The sequence below is a fragment of the Oncorhynchus clarkii genome, chromosome 14 (assembly GCF_045791955.1).
Source record: "Oncorhynchus clarkii lewisi isolate Uvic-CL-2024 chromosome 14, UVic_Ocla_1.0, whole genome shotgun sequence".
Classification (NCBI taxonomy): Eukaryota; Metazoa; Chordata; class Actinopteri; order Salmoniformes; family Salmonidae; genus Oncorhynchus; species Oncorhynchus clarkii.
This window is the reverse complement of record NC_092160.1, coordinates 15646092-15663345: the sequence shown is the minus strand read 5'-3', so window position 1 is coordinate 15663345 and position 17254 is coordinate 15646092. Positions and strand designations below refer to the sequence as shown.

At 42.8% G+C, this 17254-nt stretch overlaps 1 protein-coding gene across 10 annotated transcripts in view; it reads left to right on the top strand.

Moving 5' to 3' along the window:
* The window catches only part of LOC139366348 (E3 ubiquitin-protein ligase RNF130-like), a 59855-nt gene that overhangs the window by 20242 nt on the left and 22359 nt on the right, over positions 1 to 17254 (top strand). For 5 of the 10 annotated variants that reach the window (XM_071103729.1, XM_071103728.1, XM_071103727.1 and 2 more), the window contains one exon: positions 10237 to 10487. In XM_071103729.1, coding sequence (XP_070959830.1) covers positions 10237 to 10487 — 251 coding nt within the window. Of the gene's footprint in view, positions 1 to 10236; positions 10500 to 17254 lie in introns of all 10 variants that reach the window. The other 5 variants (XM_071103724.1, XM_071103723.1, XM_071103720.1 and 2 more) reach the window with 1 other exon arrangement.

Genomic DNA, 17254 nt, shown 5'->3' with positions numbered 1-17254 from the left:
AAGTGGCTTCTTCCTTGCTGAGCGGCCTTTCAGGTTATGTCGATATCGAACTCGTTTTTACTGTGGATATAGATACTTTTGTACCCGTTTCCTCCAGCATCTTCACAAGGTATTTTGTTGGATTCGAACCAGGGTGTCCAGTAGTGACGCCTTCAGGCGTTTGGAAGTTGCTCCCAAGGATGAGCCAGATATGTGGAGGTCTACATTTTTTTCTGAGGTCTTGGCTGATTTCTTTTGATTTTCCCATGATGTCAAGCAAAGAGGCACTGAGTTTGAAGGTTGGCCTTGAAATACGTCCACAGGTACACCTCCAATTGACTCAAATGATGTCAATTATCCTATCAGAAGCTTCTAAAGCCATGACAGCATTTCCCAAGCTGTTAAAAGGCACAGTCAACTTAGTGTATGTAAACTTCTGACCCACTGGAATTGTGATACAGTGAATTATAGGTGAAATAATCTGTCTGTAAACAATTGTTGGAAAAATACTTGTCCCAAAGTAGATGTCCTAACCGACTTGCCAAAACTATAGTTTGTTAACAAGAAATGTGTGTTGTGGCTGAAAAACTAGTTTTAATGACTCCAACCTATGTTTTTGTAAACTTCCTACTTTAACTGTGTGTGTGTGTGTGCCCGTCCGTCCGTCCGTCCGATAATCAAGGAAGTAATGGAGTCTGAGACGCAGGTGCGTGTAACGATTGTGACAGGTGTGCGCCATAACGAGCAGCCTGGTGAGCTAGAAACTGGAGAGGGAGCACATGTGACAATTTTTGATATTCTTCATTGTACCCACCCTTTGCCTTGATGACAGCTTTGCACACTCTTGGCATTCTCTCAACCAGCTTCATGTTGTAGTCCCCTGGAATGCATTTCAATTAATAGGTGTGCCTTGATATTTTGTGGAATTTCTTTCATTAATGCGTTTGAGCCAATCATTTGTGTTGTGTCAAGGTAGGGGTGGTATACAGAAGATAGCCCTTTTTGGTAGAAGACCAAGTCCATATTATGGCAAGAACAGCTCAAATAAGCAGAGAGAAATGACAGTCCATCATTACTTTAAGACATGAAGGTCAGCCAATGCTGAACATTTCAAGAACTTTGAAAAACCATCAAGCACAATGATAACACTGGCTCTAATGAGGACCGCCACAGGAAAGGAAGACCCAGTTACCTCTGCTGCAGAGGATAAGTTCATTAGAGTTACCAGCCTCAGAAATTGCAGCCCAAATAAATGCTTCAGAGTTCGAGTAACAGACACATCTCAACATCAACTGTTCAGAGGCGACTGTGTGAATCGGGCCTTCATGGTCGAATTGCTGCAAAGAAACCACTACTAAAGGACACAAATAATAAGAAGAGACTTGCTTGGGCCAAGAAACAGGAGCAATGGACATTAGACCAGTGGGAATCTGTCCTTTTTGGTCTGATGAGTCCAAATTTAGAGATTTTTGATCCCATCCGCTGTGTCTTTTTGAGACGCAGAGTAGGCGAACGGATGATCTCAGCATGTGTGGTTCCCACTGTTTAGCATGGAGGAGGTGTGATGGTGTGGGGATTCTTTGCTGGTGACACGGTCTATGATTTATTTAGAATTCGAGGTCATACTTTACTTGTTATGGCTGCAATCCCGTTAACGGGATAATTATCAACAACCGCTGAATAGCATAGCGCCACATTCATACAATATTACAAAAAAATATTTATATTAATGAAAGCACAAGTGCAATATAGGAAAGCACAGCTTAGCCTTTTGTTAATCCACCTGTCATGTCAGATTTTTAAATTATGCTTTACAGCGAAAGCAATCCAAACGTTTAAGTTTATTGATCGCTTGACAAAACATTAAGTACACTTAGCATCAAGTAGCTCGGACACGTAAATCAGAAAAGCAATCAAATTAATCGTTTACCTTTGCTCTTTGGATGTTTTCACTCACGAGACTCCCAGTTACACAATAAAAGTTCCTTTTGTTCCATAGATTATTTTTATATCCAAAATACCTCCGTTTGTTTGGCGCGTTATGTTTAGAAATCCACAGGAAAGAGCGGTCACGACAACGCAGACAAATTCACAGAAACATGTCAAACGTTTTTATAATCAATCCTCAGGTTGTTTTTAAAATATATAATCGATAATATATCAACCGTAACGGTCTTGTTAAGTAGGAGAGGGAACGGCAATGTCTGCCCAAACTCTGTTGCGCGAGCAAAACTCATGCGAACAACTCATGCGAACACTTGACGCGACGTTATCGTTCTGGCTCATTTTTCTAAATAAAAGCCTGAAACTATGTTTGAAGACTGTTGACACCTTGAGGAAGCGATAGGAAAAGGAATCTGGTTGATATCCCTTTAAATGGAGCAAAGGGAGGCTATGGAACATGGAGTTTTCAAAATAGAAGCCACTTCCTGGTTTGATATTCCTCAGGGTTTCGCCTGCAATATCAGTTATTTTATACTCACAGACAATATTTTGACAGTTTTGGAAACGTTAGTGTTTTCTATCCAATACTAATAATAATATACATATATTAACAGCTGAGACTGAGGAGCTGGCCGTTTACAATGGGCACCGTTTCATCCAAGCTACTCAATACTGCCCCTGCAGCCATAAGAAGTTAACCAACATGGCTACCACAGCATTCTGCAGCGATACGCCATCCCATCTGGTTTGTGCTTAGTGGGACTATTAATTTGTTTTTAAACAGGACAATTACCCCAAACACACCTCCCCAGGCTGTATTTCTGTAAGGGCTATCTGACCAAGGTGGAGAGTGATGGAGTGCTGCATCAGATGACCTGGCCTACACAATCACCTGACCTCAACCAAATTTGAGATGGTTTGGGAGGAGTTGGAATGCAGAGTGAAGGAAAAGCATCAAACAATTGCTTGTCTTATGTGGGAACTCCTTCTAGACTGTTGGAAAAGCATTCCAGGTGAAGCTGGTTGAGAGAAAGTTTACACACTCTTGGCAATCAGCATGGCAAAGGGGTGGCTACTTTGAAGAATCTAAAATATATTTTAGATTCTTCAAAAACTTTTTGGGTTGCTACATGATTCCATATGTGATTGTATAGTTTTGATGTCTTCCCTGTTATTCTACAATAGATAAACCATTGAATGAGTAGGTGTGTCTAAACTTTTGACTGGTTCTGTATGTGCATATTATTTTTGTGTAAGCAAATGATGAATTGAGTGTTAGTGTGTATGTTGGAGTGACAGTTTGCATGAGTGTGTAGTTCCCTGTGAGTGCATAGGGAGAGTGCAAAATAAAATACAAGTGTCAACTCTGTCTGTGTAGCCATTTTGTTAGCTATTTAGTGGTCTTATTGCTTGGGGAGAAAAGCTGTTCAAGAGCCTGTTGGTGTCAGACTTAATGTAACGTTTGTTGTCGGGAAGCACAGAGAACAGTCTATATAGCTTGGGTGGCTGGAGTCTTTAATGATTTTCCGGGCCTTCCTTTCACACTGATATAGAGGTCCTGGATGGCAGGGAGCTCAGCCCCAGTAATGTACGGAGCTGTCCGCACCACCCTCTGTAGCACCATGCGATCGAGCGCGGTGCTTTTAACTAAACCAAGCAATGAATTAGCTAGTCAAGATGCTCTCAATTGTACAGCTGTAGACATTTTGGAGGATTTGAGGGCCCATGCCAAACCTTTTCAACCTCCTGAGGGGGAAGAGGCACTTTCGCACCTTCTTCACGACTGTGAGTGTGTATGTGGACCATTTGAGTCTTTAGTGATTTGGACACTGAGGAACTTGAAGATCTCGACCTACTTCACTGCAGCCCCGTTGATGTGGATGGGGGAGTGCTCGCCCTCCAGTTTCCTGTAGTCCCACAATCAGCTCCTTGGACCTCCTCCCTGTAGGCCCTCTCATTGTCGCCGGTGATCAGGCCTACCACCGTGTCGTCAGCATGCCCACACAGTTTTGGGTGAACAGGGAGTACAGGAGGAGACTAAGCACACACCCCTGTGGGGCCCCCGTGTTGAGGGTCAGCGTGGCGGAGGAGATGTTACCCGGAGGGGATTCCTACCCTCATCACCTGCGGTCTGCCCGTCAGGAAGTCCATGATCCAGGTGCAGAAGGTCCTAAGCTTGGTGACGAGCTTGGTGGGGACAATTGTGCTGAACGCTGAGCTGTAGTCAATGAACAGCATTCTCACATAGGTATACCTCTTTTCTAGGCGGGTAAGGGCAGTGTGGAGTGTAATTGAGATTGCGTCGTCTATGGATCTGTTTGGGCAGTATGCAAATTGGAGTGGCTCTGGGATGATGGAGTTGATGTGTACCATAACCAGCCTCTCAAAGCGCTTCACGATTATAGATATGAGTGCTACAGGGTGGTAGTCATTGTGGGAGAGAGCGAGAATCTTGTTTATGCCTGCTCTTGTGGTCCCTGCCGTCTCATTCTAGCCCAGCGTCTTACTGTGTTTTTGGCTGTGTTATCAGCCAATTACCTGTAGGCAACTGTGCTTACATGCTTGTGCGTATGTTATCAGAGCGTCAGCATCTCTGGGACTGTGGTAGTCACAAGGCTGAGGACCTGGCTTTATCATTGTGTGACAAACAGGTGAAGGTTAGTTAATGCTCCCCCTGCTAGTTCTACTCTCAGTGGACGCTCAGACAGGACAGACACACCAGATGACTACTGCATGAGTCATCAGAGAAAAGACTGTTGGCTTATGCCCCTGCCCTCTCAGACGCAACACACACTCACTGAAGAGCGTGCACACACACACTTTAAAAAACGTTTTTTTTTACTTAACCTTTATTTAACTAGGCAAGTCAGTTATAAACAAATTCTTATTTACAATGATGGCCTAGGAACAGTGGGTTAACTGCCTTGTTCAGGGGCAGAACAACGGATTTTTAACTTGTCAGCTTGGGGATTCGATCTAGCAACCTTTCGGTTACTGGCCCAAACCTCTAATCTCTAGGCTACCTAATATATCATTCCTCGCTGTGTAAAGTAATTTAGACACTTAGCAACACTTAACATTGTTGCCCTTATACCATGTATTTACTGCACGACTACATTTGGCAACTACAATCTAATTACTTAGCTGTAATCAGTAGCTGTAGATAATGACAAATGATTTAATTGTGATGCATTACACATATTGCCATAAGGTGGAGAAAAATGTTTGCAGTTTTAATATTTATTCTTATTATTTTCATTTTTACCTTTTATTTAACTAGGCAAGTCAGGTTAAGAACAAATTCTTATTTACAATGACGTCCTACCGGGGAACAGTGGGTTAACTGCCTTGTTCAGGGGTAGAATGACATATTTTTACCTTGTCAGCTCGGGGATTCGATCCAGCAACCTTTCGGTTACTGGCCCAACGCTCTAACCACTAGGCTACCTGCCACCCCAAATGCCAAGAGTGTGCCTAGTTAATTAAAAGATGAATTAAAAATTATATCGGAGTGATACTAACAAATCAATGCGGGCCCCCTGGACGGTAATTCAACCACGATAACAAGTTTAAATACTTGGCCGCTAAACTAATTTACTAATATTAAAAAAGTTAGCTGACATGGGCTAATTGATTTGTCTTAACTAGATAAAAACTGATGCACAACCAAATTTTGAAATTGCACCCTGTGTATTCTACTATTCCTACTCTCAACAGTAAATTGAGACCCTGACTGAGTTCCTCAGGAAGGAATTGATCAGAGGGCCTTCAAAATGCGGGTCCCCAGTTGCCCCTCCCTGGTTTAGATGGTGAAGTGAGGGCAATTCATATTTATAGTAGGTTAAACAGGCCTTTTACAAGATTAAATCATAACAGGAGCATTTGAATCTTATTAAAGAGATGGAATCCAGACAGGCTGCTTTAGGAAACTTTCTGAATGGACATATAGGCCTATAGAGACAATCAGCAAACTCGCATACACACACACCCCCGTAAAAGCACTCGTCAATCAAAGCCACCAGTGTATGTCCGACACGAGCAAATATTTCTCCTTTCCTTAAAATGTATTAAAAACACCTATGCCTACTGTAGCCTACTTTCAGGAAAGCCTACGTAAGAATATTATACACAACGCAAAGGACTAGAGGTCAAAGGGGAATTAACGATCAATGGAAAGTTATTTTTCAGTTCAACATCTGTTTTAGAATCTGTGTAAGGCTTTCAGTCCTGGACTCATAGCTACGTGTGACAAGATATCATTGGTCTGAATCGTCTATACATTAAGCCTGAAACAGGATACTTGTTGTTTGGTCATTGGCCCAATTTTACTTTATTCTAATTGGTCAACCCCAGGCTAGGGTTGGGGGTTATACATTATGTAATTTATATTTGTTCTGTGGAGAGAACTGAGGACAGGAAAGAAGGAACATCTACCTCTCAGCATAACATATATGATTTGTTATGGGGTCTGTGTTATTGAAGAATAACATCAACTGCTAACAGCTATAAGATGATGAATTAAGACTGAGCTGCTGTTCCTCCCGTGGAAGGCCTGCCCACTGAAAGACCTCTCCATCATGGTTGACAACTCCACGTTGACCCCCTCCCAGAGTGTATAGAACCTTGGTGTGACCCTGGTCAACACCTTGACGTTCTTTGCAAAACATCAAAGCAGAGAATCGCTCCTGCAGGTTCCTGTTCTACAACATCATTAGAGTACGACCCTGCCTCACACAGGAAGCAGCACAGGTCCTAATCCAGGCACTTGTCCTCTCCTGTCTGGACTACTGCAACTCTGTTGGCTGGGCTCCCTGCTTGTTCCATCAAACCCCTGCAACGTATCCAGAATACTGCAGCCTGCCTGGTGTTCAACTGACTCTCCCTACCTTCAGGCTATGCTCAAACCCTACACAACAACCCAAACACTCCATTCTGCCACCTCTGGTCTCTTGGCCCTCTCACCACGTTAAGGAGGAAAAATGTACTTAATATGAATGTGATATGTGGTTGTCCCCACCTAGCTATCTTAAGATGAATGCACGAACTGTAATTCACTCTGAATAAGAGCATCTGCTAAGTGACTAAAATGGCAGTGTAAATGAATTGACAATGAAAGTGTGAAGGGGACAGCTATGCTATAGTATGAAGATAAGATCATTAAAATAGAAACAAATACAACATGTCCATAACCTATTTATCAGCCTGGGGAGTGTTGGAAAGATTATCCAAATACTGTGAGGAACTATTATCACTTGACTGGATGTTAACAAAAGAGGACTGAGAAGCCCAGCTAAGCACGAGAAGTAGGCCAGATATTTCTATGTGTGCTCAGGTGCACGCCCTCCATTAACAGGACAGAGAAATCGGACACATGCTCATTGCTCACATGGTGTACGTAAATTGTGGTTATGAAATAAACCAAAACATGTTTCTCTCAAGTGTAGCAGGTTTTGAACTCTACAAACAAAATTTCCATTCCGAGAATGAGAATGGTATATTACTGTAATTAATACATGCATTAACCTACATTTTAATGTAACAAAATGACAGGGATTAGTGGTAAATTGCCTGTTTTACAAACGGTAGGCTACCACATGTGTAACGATTGTCCTCCTCCTCTTCTGACGAAGAGTAGTAGGAAGGATCGGAGGACCAATGCGCAGCGTGGTAAGTGTCCATTTTAATATATAAAACTGAACACTACAAAAATACAAAATAGCAACGTGAATGAACAAATAGAAATCGAAACAGTCCCGTGTGGTACAGACACAGGAAACAATCACCCACAACTCAAAAGTGAAACCAGGCTACCTAAGTATGGTTCTCAATCGGGGACAACGATTGACGGCTGCCTCAGATTGAGAACCATACCAGGCCAAACACAGAAATCCCAAATCATAGAAAAAGGAACATAGACAACCCAACCAACTCACGCCCTGACCATACTAAAACAAAGGCATAACAACAGAACTAAGGTCAGAACGTGACAACATGGGCATTCATATAAGTACATTATGGGCCGACATTGTGAAGCCTAAGCTATTATTCTACATTGCGGGGATAGGAGGACAACAAAGAAAATGGGGTCTCGCCTAGTGCACCATATCGGTCAGGATATGGCCTGATCAGCGTTGATTCATCTAGAAATGAAGAAAAGTTTCCGTATCAAATTATACCATGCCAGGTTGAAGAGGATTGGCACATTGTCCATTTGACACAACATTAGAGCATTGTAGGCCTCAGTGCCAGTACAACCTTGTCGACTGCTGTTGAATAATTAATGAATGCAGAACATCCAACCTTTTTAAATAAAATACCTATTTATTTATTTGTTTACTAGCAAACAAAGAAAACGTACATTGTGTAAAAGAATGTCCACACATCAAACAATATTTGTACTGAAGTGCCATAGCCACCCCCCCGTCTAACAGATCGCTTATCTACATGACATTAAAGGTAATTAAACGGTTTTGATGGTTATTTTATTTTCATGATGGTCTTCATCCATAACCGTCAGTTACACGGTTATTACATTTTAGTCACAGCCCTATTGATACCATCTGAAAAACTGTAATTGTGGGGTGAACTGTCCCTTTAATTGTGGGGTGAACTATCCCTGTAATTGTGGAGTGAACTATCCCTTTTAAGTGCACGCAAACCTTGGGATTTCAAATCCAAATGACCAAAACAAAACCAGCCCCCTTAGCCAATGTGAACATATCCCTTCCTCCCTCTCTCCTCTTCCTCCTCCTCTTTGTCAGGTAGCTCAGTGCAAAGGTGGCCTCAATCGCCACATCTCCTGTGGCACCCGTGCTCCCCAAAAAAGCTGAGTCAGGAGCCAGGCGGCTTTTGGTTAAAGGGCACCTTTAAGAGAGGGCTTCCACAGAGGAGAGAGGGAGGGAAAGGTATAGAGATGGAGAGAGGTAGAGATCAATAGCGTAATGACTTAACTGTTGCCTTTCAGCCTGTACGACAGGGAGTCATTATACCCAGCCTTCTGAATTACAAGAAAAAAAAGTATTGGAGGAATTCCCATCTCATAAGAAGCAGCCATGGTTTATTGATAATTCAAAGTCAAACTTTCAAGGGCGTTTGGTGATTTAAAAAGGAGATGATTGAGCTGTCAGGGAATGTCTTGTTACTTCTTTCATCACAATGTTGTTTTAATGTTGGAGTCGCAACGTTTTTTTTTTAGCACAGAGCAGCCGTGGTGCTGGTGGTCTTACTCGCATGAGGATTGAGACAAATGTCCCTGGTGTGTGTGACATCAGTGTGCTGTCGGCCATTCGTCAATAATGGGGCATGGTAAACTGCCCCGCACTCCTCTGGTGGTCATCACTCTCTCTGCTGCTTCTGAAACATCACTTTATTGGTCTAAACACACACACACGCAGACACACACCGGCATGCACACAAACACTGATGTACAGTAGACACGCTTACACGCACACAGACACACAAAGTGCACTTTCAGCTGCTATTAGTGGCAAGGCAAGCTGTGGTAAAGAGCCCGGGGGGACAGAGAGGAGTCGTCTCCAGCAGTAACATGACTCCCCCTGGCCTGTAGCAGTCAGCTGTCTGGATTTCACTAAAATGAAGATGATGATGATCACATGTGGCTCTATCACTGCTCAGTATAGTTTAAAATAAACTATTAATATTTTTCCACTGTCTAATGCTCTCTGCTAGTCATTGCGATCATTGTCAGTGAATGAATTGCTCTGCATGTACACCACATCCACTTTGTTGCTGTGTATAGACCTGGACCAGGGACATCATCGTTCAGATTTGTTCACATAGGGTATGTTATTCACATGATGAATATATTCACACATACATTTCTCCAGTCTCTACATGTATTTCCTCAGTCCATGGGACATTCAATCCTCCGTCACTACACAGTTGTTTTGGCTGAGCAGGTGTTTAGAACCCTGTGTTAATAAATTAGGAATGAGAATCTATTGACTGGCTCTGAGTCTTTTCATAGTGGCTAAAGAGATTGGTTGCACTTTGCCAGAGCTGGGAACTGTTCCTAGATCTGTAGATTTTGTTAATGACTTGGCTCTGTGGATCCTGTCAATGTGAGTGAAGAGAAATTGCCTATGCAATTATTGTTATGTATCTGACGTGTAAAAGCTGGCAGATACATATAGTGGAGGGAACATGAATAAGTGTATGCTAACTGACTGACTACCTCTCTGGATTGGAACTGACTGGCCATGGTTTTTCATTGGCTTGATGTGTCACAAAGAAAAGTTCTGGTTGGATTACCACTAAAACCTAGCTACTATTGACTCCCCTCTACTCTCTTAGGTACTGGCGACACGGTGGCAGTGATGATCACAGAGTCTTACGGCAAGGAGATCCTGGGTCTGCTGGAGAGGAACCTGACGGTGCTGGTGAGTGTGGTGGTGGGCCAACACGGCCAGGCCAAGAACATCAACCGTGGCTCCCTGGTCTTCGTCTCCATCTCCTTCATCGTACTCATGATCATCTCCTCTGCCTGGCTCATCTTCTACTTCATCCAGAAGATCCGCTTTACGAACGCACGTGACCGCAGCCAGGTAGGATATAGAGTATGTTTGCTAATGGTTACTCTTTCTATTATTGTCTGGTATTTATTTGGTGTTTATTTACTAAGGGTCACATTTTTTGTAGAATTGAGATCCACACATGTAGCTCAAAACCATTTATCACATTTGAATGGTTGTATTGCAGTCAGGTAATAATATCACATTGTTTTAGATTTTTTTTTGGTAGGAGGGCAGAGGTCCTGATATTAACACCCAAGGCTACAAAAAAAAAGAGATGGATTTATGTAAAATGTTTTTTTTTTTTTTTTACATTAGAGCGAAGTAGTGGTGACTCATTTCGCCAAGCTTGGAGCTTTTAGTTGAGGCATATGCTTTCAATGTCACTTTGACACACTGATTTTCAGTTTTCAGACGAATTGGATGACTCATATCAGGTAAAGGAAGTGAAGAGCAGGTCAAGTGCCAGTTGTCCTCTCTTTCATGCCCTCCAGATGTTTGTAGTCTGGCTCATGTTGACCGCCCTGTGCTCCCTCTTGCTTGCTCTCCTGTTGGGCGGGGAAGCCAGCAAGAGGAAGCAGCCATGCAATTTTGATGCTATAAATCGCTTATGAATCCTTAATGGAGGATCGTTGTGGTAAAACGCTGCTTCCTCAGCGTCCGGCATCTTTGAAATACACACTCAACCCTTTGTTGGTCTAGTGCTAAGACGCTACCATTAGTACCTGAACTGTGACAATCTAAGCCAAGATAGTAGAGGTTAGTGTGGCCCTGTCTCAATTATCTTAAATAGTCTCATTTCCTTTAGCCCCACAGTCCTTTCTCTGGAAAAGGAAAGAATTCCAAACAAGGAGACATTTTAAGATTGTTTCCTAATGTAGCATCTGCCAGTGAGGGACTCCTCTCTCTCAAGTCATCTGTCAGAAACAACCCCTCACCATGTTTGTCATTGCATTCTCTGGTCACTATGACACTGTAGTTATCATTCGCTCTCTGAGGAGGCGAGAGGTGACGAACGTTGATAGTGTAACCCAACAAACACACTCAACTGCCCAGTCAACAGCTTCTGCGTGTTTCCAAAGCTCACACCTCTCTTGCGATCCCAAGGTATATTCTTTCACATTATGGCACAGTATAAATCAGTGGGGTCAGTGTTAATGAGTGAAGAGCCACTAATCAAGTGAGTTATAAAGAAGTTCACTCTAATCTATACACGGATCCCTAGTAGTAGTGAATTGGACTGACCAGACCTACTACCTCTAATCATAGGGGGAGTCTCTCTCTCACACACACACACACAAGCATGTAGATGTGTAGAAATTATACTAAATAATAATTAACTACAGTCATCAATCTGACTCCATTATTATATGAATAAATGCAACACGTCCTGTCTGTCTCTGGAGGATCTAGCAAGATAGTGCATCATTACATCACCAACTCTTTCTTGCAATTATTGGTATTTGGTATTTTATTAGGATCCCCATTTAGCTGTTACGAAAGAGGCTAGATACAAATAGCTAATCCTGGCGACCAATGTTCTAGCATTAGTTTATTGAGTCAAGTAGATCAGGGATATCAAGGTGGTACCCAAGCATATGATATGTGTAGTGTAACTAACTATCAAAATACCTACTAAATTATGAACGCATATTCAATCTTCGAATTACTCTGTAAAGCAAGGAATGCATTTACTCAATTCAACTAATAGGATTTATTAGTCACTAAATAATTGACACTTAAACAATTACATGAAATGCATTACTGTCACATGTGCTCCCTCTCCGGCCTCTAGGTCACCAGGCTGCTCATTATGGCGCACACCTGTCACCACCGTTACGCGCACCTGCGTGTCATCAGACTCCCCTGGACTCCATCACCTCCCTGATGACCTTCCCTATATATGTCACTCCCTTTGGTTCCTTCCCCAGGCGTTATTGTTTCAGTTTCATGTCTGCATTGTTCGAGTTTCTTGTTTGCTCTAACCAATATTGCAAAAAAGGTATTAGGTGAACAATAGGTAGGTAAAGAAATAAAACCACAGTAAAAAGACAGGCTATATACAGTAGCGAGGCTATAAAAGTTGCGAGGCTACATACAGACACTGGTTAGTCAGGCTGATTGAGGTAGTATGTACATGTAGATATGGTTAAAGTGACTCTGCATTTATGATGAGCAGAGAGTAACAGTAGCATAAAAGAGGGGTTGGCGGGTGGCGGGACACAATGCAGATAGCCCGGTTAGCCAATGTGCAGGAGCACTTGTTGGTCGGCCCAATTGAGGTAGATTACAGTTCCAAATTGAGTAAATGACCATCACCTAAATAAGATTTAACGTGGTTACACATGTTGTCAGTTCAGAATAATGTCTAAAAGAAAAAATTGTGTGATACACACAGGAGCTTGAGCGAAGTCAAGCAGGAATGCACCACCAACCTGAATAAAAATGTCTGTGCACTTTGCTCGTGAAAACAAAAGGCAGGAACAACAAATCCAGATATTAAACTAATCAACTCAATGGGAATGATGACCAGACAACAGGAATGTGCCTGATCATTCAACCCAACATTCAATTTCAATCCAGTCACTTCAAAATACATCAACCAGAAAACATACAATGCAGTAAGACCCCACTGGGCACAGACATCAATTATATGAACACAACATGAAACTATTTCAAAGATTTTACTGAGTTACAGTTCATATAAGGACATCAGTCAATTGAAATAAATTCATTAAGCCCTAATCTATGGATTTCACCTGACTGGGAATAGAAATCTGCATCTGTTGGTCACCTTAAAATTAAAAAAAAAGCTTGGCTAGTATCTGAAAACCTATCAGTATCTGGAGTGACCACATTCTGCCTCATGCAGCACGACATATCTCCTTCGCATCATATTTAATGGCTGTTGATTGTGGCCTGTGGAATGTTGTCCCACTCCTCTTCCATGGCTGTGCGAAGTTACTGGATATTGGCGGGAACTGGAACACACTGTCGTAAATATGCTCAATGTGTGGCATGTGGTGAGTATGCAGGCCATGGAAGAACTGGGACATTTTCAGCTTCCAGGAACAGTGCGACATGGGACCGTGCATTATCATGCTGAAACATGAGGTGATGGTGGAGTATGAATGGCATGACAATAGACCTCAGGATCTCTTCACGGTATCTCTGTGCATTCAAATTGCATTCCCCAAAATGCAATTGTGTTCGTTGTCCGTAGCTTATGCCTGCCCTTACCATAACCCCACTGCCACATGGGGCACTCTGTTCACAACGTCTGCTATCTGCATAGTACAGTTGAAACTGGGATTCATCTGTGAAGAGCACACTTCTCCAGCGTGCCAGTGCCCATTGAAGGTGAGCATTTTCCCACTGAAGGCGGTTACGGTGCTGAACTGCAGTCCAGTCAAGACCCTGGTGAGGACGACCAGCACGCAGATGAGCTTCTCCGAGACGTTTTCTGACAGTTTGTGCACAGTTTCATCATTTGTCCAGGTGACTGGTCTCGGACGATTCCACAGGTGAAGAAGTCGGATGTGGAGGTCCTGGGCTGGCGTGGTTACATTTGGTCTGCGGTTGTGTCTCCAGTTGGACGTTCTGCCAAATTCTCTAAAACACTGTTGGAGGCAGCTTATGGTAGAGAAATGAACATTTAAATTATCTGGCAACAGCTCTGGTGGATGTTCCTGCAGTCAGCATGCCAATTGCACGCTCCCTCAACTTAAGATCTGTGGCGTTGTGTGACAAAACTGCATATTTTAATGGCCTTTTATTATCCCCAGCACAGGGTGTGTAATGATCATGCTGTTTTAATCAGCTTCTTAATATGCCACACCTGTCAGGTGGATGGATTATCTTGGCAAAGACAAAATGCTGACTAACATGGATGGACACACATTTGTGCACAAAATTTGAGATAAATAATATTTTTGTGCATTTGGAACATTTCTGTTATCTTTTATTTCAGCTCATGAAACGTGGGACCATCCAACACTTTACATACTGCGTTTTATATTTATGTTCAGTGTAATGTCATTGAAATGTGGAAACAACATTGCCGCAACCAGTGTGTTCCTAGTGAGACATAACATTCATAACTCTTTATGAACAGTAACATCCTTTTCATCAGTCTTCACACCCCTGACGGTGTCCCCAGGGTTCTGTGGGAACATCCCGCCCTGGTCCTGGTCCCGTCCTGGTGATTTCCACGGCAACGGTGGGGCTCTCCTGTGAGATGTTACTATACAGCCATCCATACGGACAATGCTATATTGTATCAACACATCAGGCTGGCTTTAGCAAGTTGCTAGACTCATTTTCATCACTAGCCTTTGTCTCTTTTCCAACTACACGCACACATACAGGTCTCCACGCTGACCTTTTAGGTTCGTGCGTGCGTTTAAGTTGAACAATTTAGGCTCACCAAAAAAATTAGGAACCCAAATGAAAAATATTTGAGATAATGAAACTAGAATAGTTCATTTTTCTATGCGCTCTGGTACCCCTACATAAAAATTCCAGGTCGCACAGCAAAATATTTAGGCGCCTATGCGAGTAAACTGGTTGCTCTGTACAACCCTGACAAATATAAACACTATCGCTGTCTCTCTCTCCCAATCTTTCTCACTGTGTCTACACTACTGTTGCTAAATCACCAAATCACCAGCCTGTTTCATCAGTGGAAAGACAATGAACAAGTGCTTTTCCTTCAACAACAGACCCTGCTCTTTCCACAATGTGACTACATAGCTCCAGTTAGACCCTTTTCTCTCTCCACACTGTGACTACATAGCTACAGTTAGACCCTTTTCTCTCTCCACACTGTGACTACATAGCTACAGTTAGACCCTGTTCTCTCCACACTGTGACTACATAGCTACAGTTAGACCCTTTTCTCTCTCCACACTGTGACTACATAGCTACAGTTAGACCCTGCTCTCTCCACACTGTGACTACATAGCTCCAGTTAGACCCTGTTCTCTCTCCACACTGTGATTACATAGCTACAGTTAGACCCTGTGCTCTCTCCACACTGTGACTACATAGCTACAGTTAGACCCTGTTCTCTCTCCACACTGTGACTACATAGCTACAGTTAGACCCTGTGCTCTCTCCACACTGTGATTACATAGCTACAGTTAGACCCTGTGCTCTTTCCACACTGTGACTACATAGCTACAGTTAGACCCTGCTCTCTCCACACTATGACTACATAGCTACAGTTAGACCCTGCTCTCTCCACACTGTGACTACATAGCTACAGTTAGACCCTGCTCTCTCCACACTGTGATTACATAGCTACAGTTAGACCCTGCTCTCTCCACACTGATTACATAGCTACAGTTAGACCCTGTGCTCTCTCCACACTGTGACTACATAGCTACAGTTAGACCCTGCTCTCTCCACACTGTGATTACATAGCTACAGTTAGACCCTGTGCTCTCTCCACACTGTGACTACATAGCTACAGTTAGACCCTGCTCTCTCCACACTGTGATTACATAGCTACAGTTAGACCCTGCTCTCTCCACACTGATTACATAGCTACAGTTAGACCCTGTGCTCTCTCCACACTGTGACTACATAGCTACAGTTAGACCCTGCTCTCTCCACACTGTGGCTACATAGGGAGAGCTTCACCCAGATGTCTTTGGCATCTCTGCAAAGATTGTGCCACTTATTTTCCCAGACGGGAAGAACCATGCCTTAAAGATGACAGAATGGTTTGTGTCGTGTGCCCTTTGTGACCTTTTCATTGAACATTTTCCTGTTATTAGTGTAAAATGCTGCATTAGGGCAAAATGCTTATGATTCTGGCTCTAGGTCCTTTGACATTGTCCCAATGTTGCTCGTTGGCACTTTAGTCTGGACCTTGGTTGAAATGACCAAAGATCATCTCCTGAAAGAGAGCGGCTCTCCAGTTGGGCTGGTCTGTGATTCACTGACCCCTCTCCTGGTCAGAAGAATAGGGCGACCTCACAGAGACTTTACACACAAATAGGGAACTTTATTTCCAGAGGACATATGAGATAGATGTGGTTCTGTACAGAGAAGAGATATGAATGAATATATTGTACATAATAAACGTAGCATGAGAATTGCGTAACAGAACAATAACAAGACTGTATAAGGAGATGGTGGCATAAGCAAAAGACTGTATAACATAGCAACAACTAGCAACATTAACCAATAGTAAATGCACAAGTTTCAGTAACATCCCTCACTGTCCATGCCCTCCATCTCTCTTGTCCACTTGGAGAGAGAATGAAGAGGCTCTGACCTGAGCAGGCAGAAGGACTGTCACATGTCCTGCCCCCTAGCAACATCCCTAGCAACCTACTGGTGGAAGGTAGCAGAGGACACTGGGAGTTTGGGGAGACCGTATATGATCCCATATTTTCTCTGACACCATCTGGGGATGGTTTGAGTGAGCTACATGACGTTCTAAAATTCACAGGCCGGGGAATTCAAATATAATATAATTATTCATCAATTTTTAAAGTACAACTCGCCTTAACAATCATGTCTTTGACTGGACAGGAAGCCAATGTTTTTGCACTGTTTTGCACAAATTCCCCAATAGTTTGAAATGTTTAATGCAAAAAGGATGTTGAATTACTGCTACACTATGGAGTTTGGGGAACTTAGTTTGAGAGGAGTATTTTTTGCCGACTAAGTTATATTGCATTCCTATTGTTAATTCAACCCTCAGGCTACTTTTGCTCTCCAGATTCACCTTAATATTATCTCCCTCCCTCCCCCTGCTCTCCCTCCCTCCCTTCATCCCTTCTCTCTCT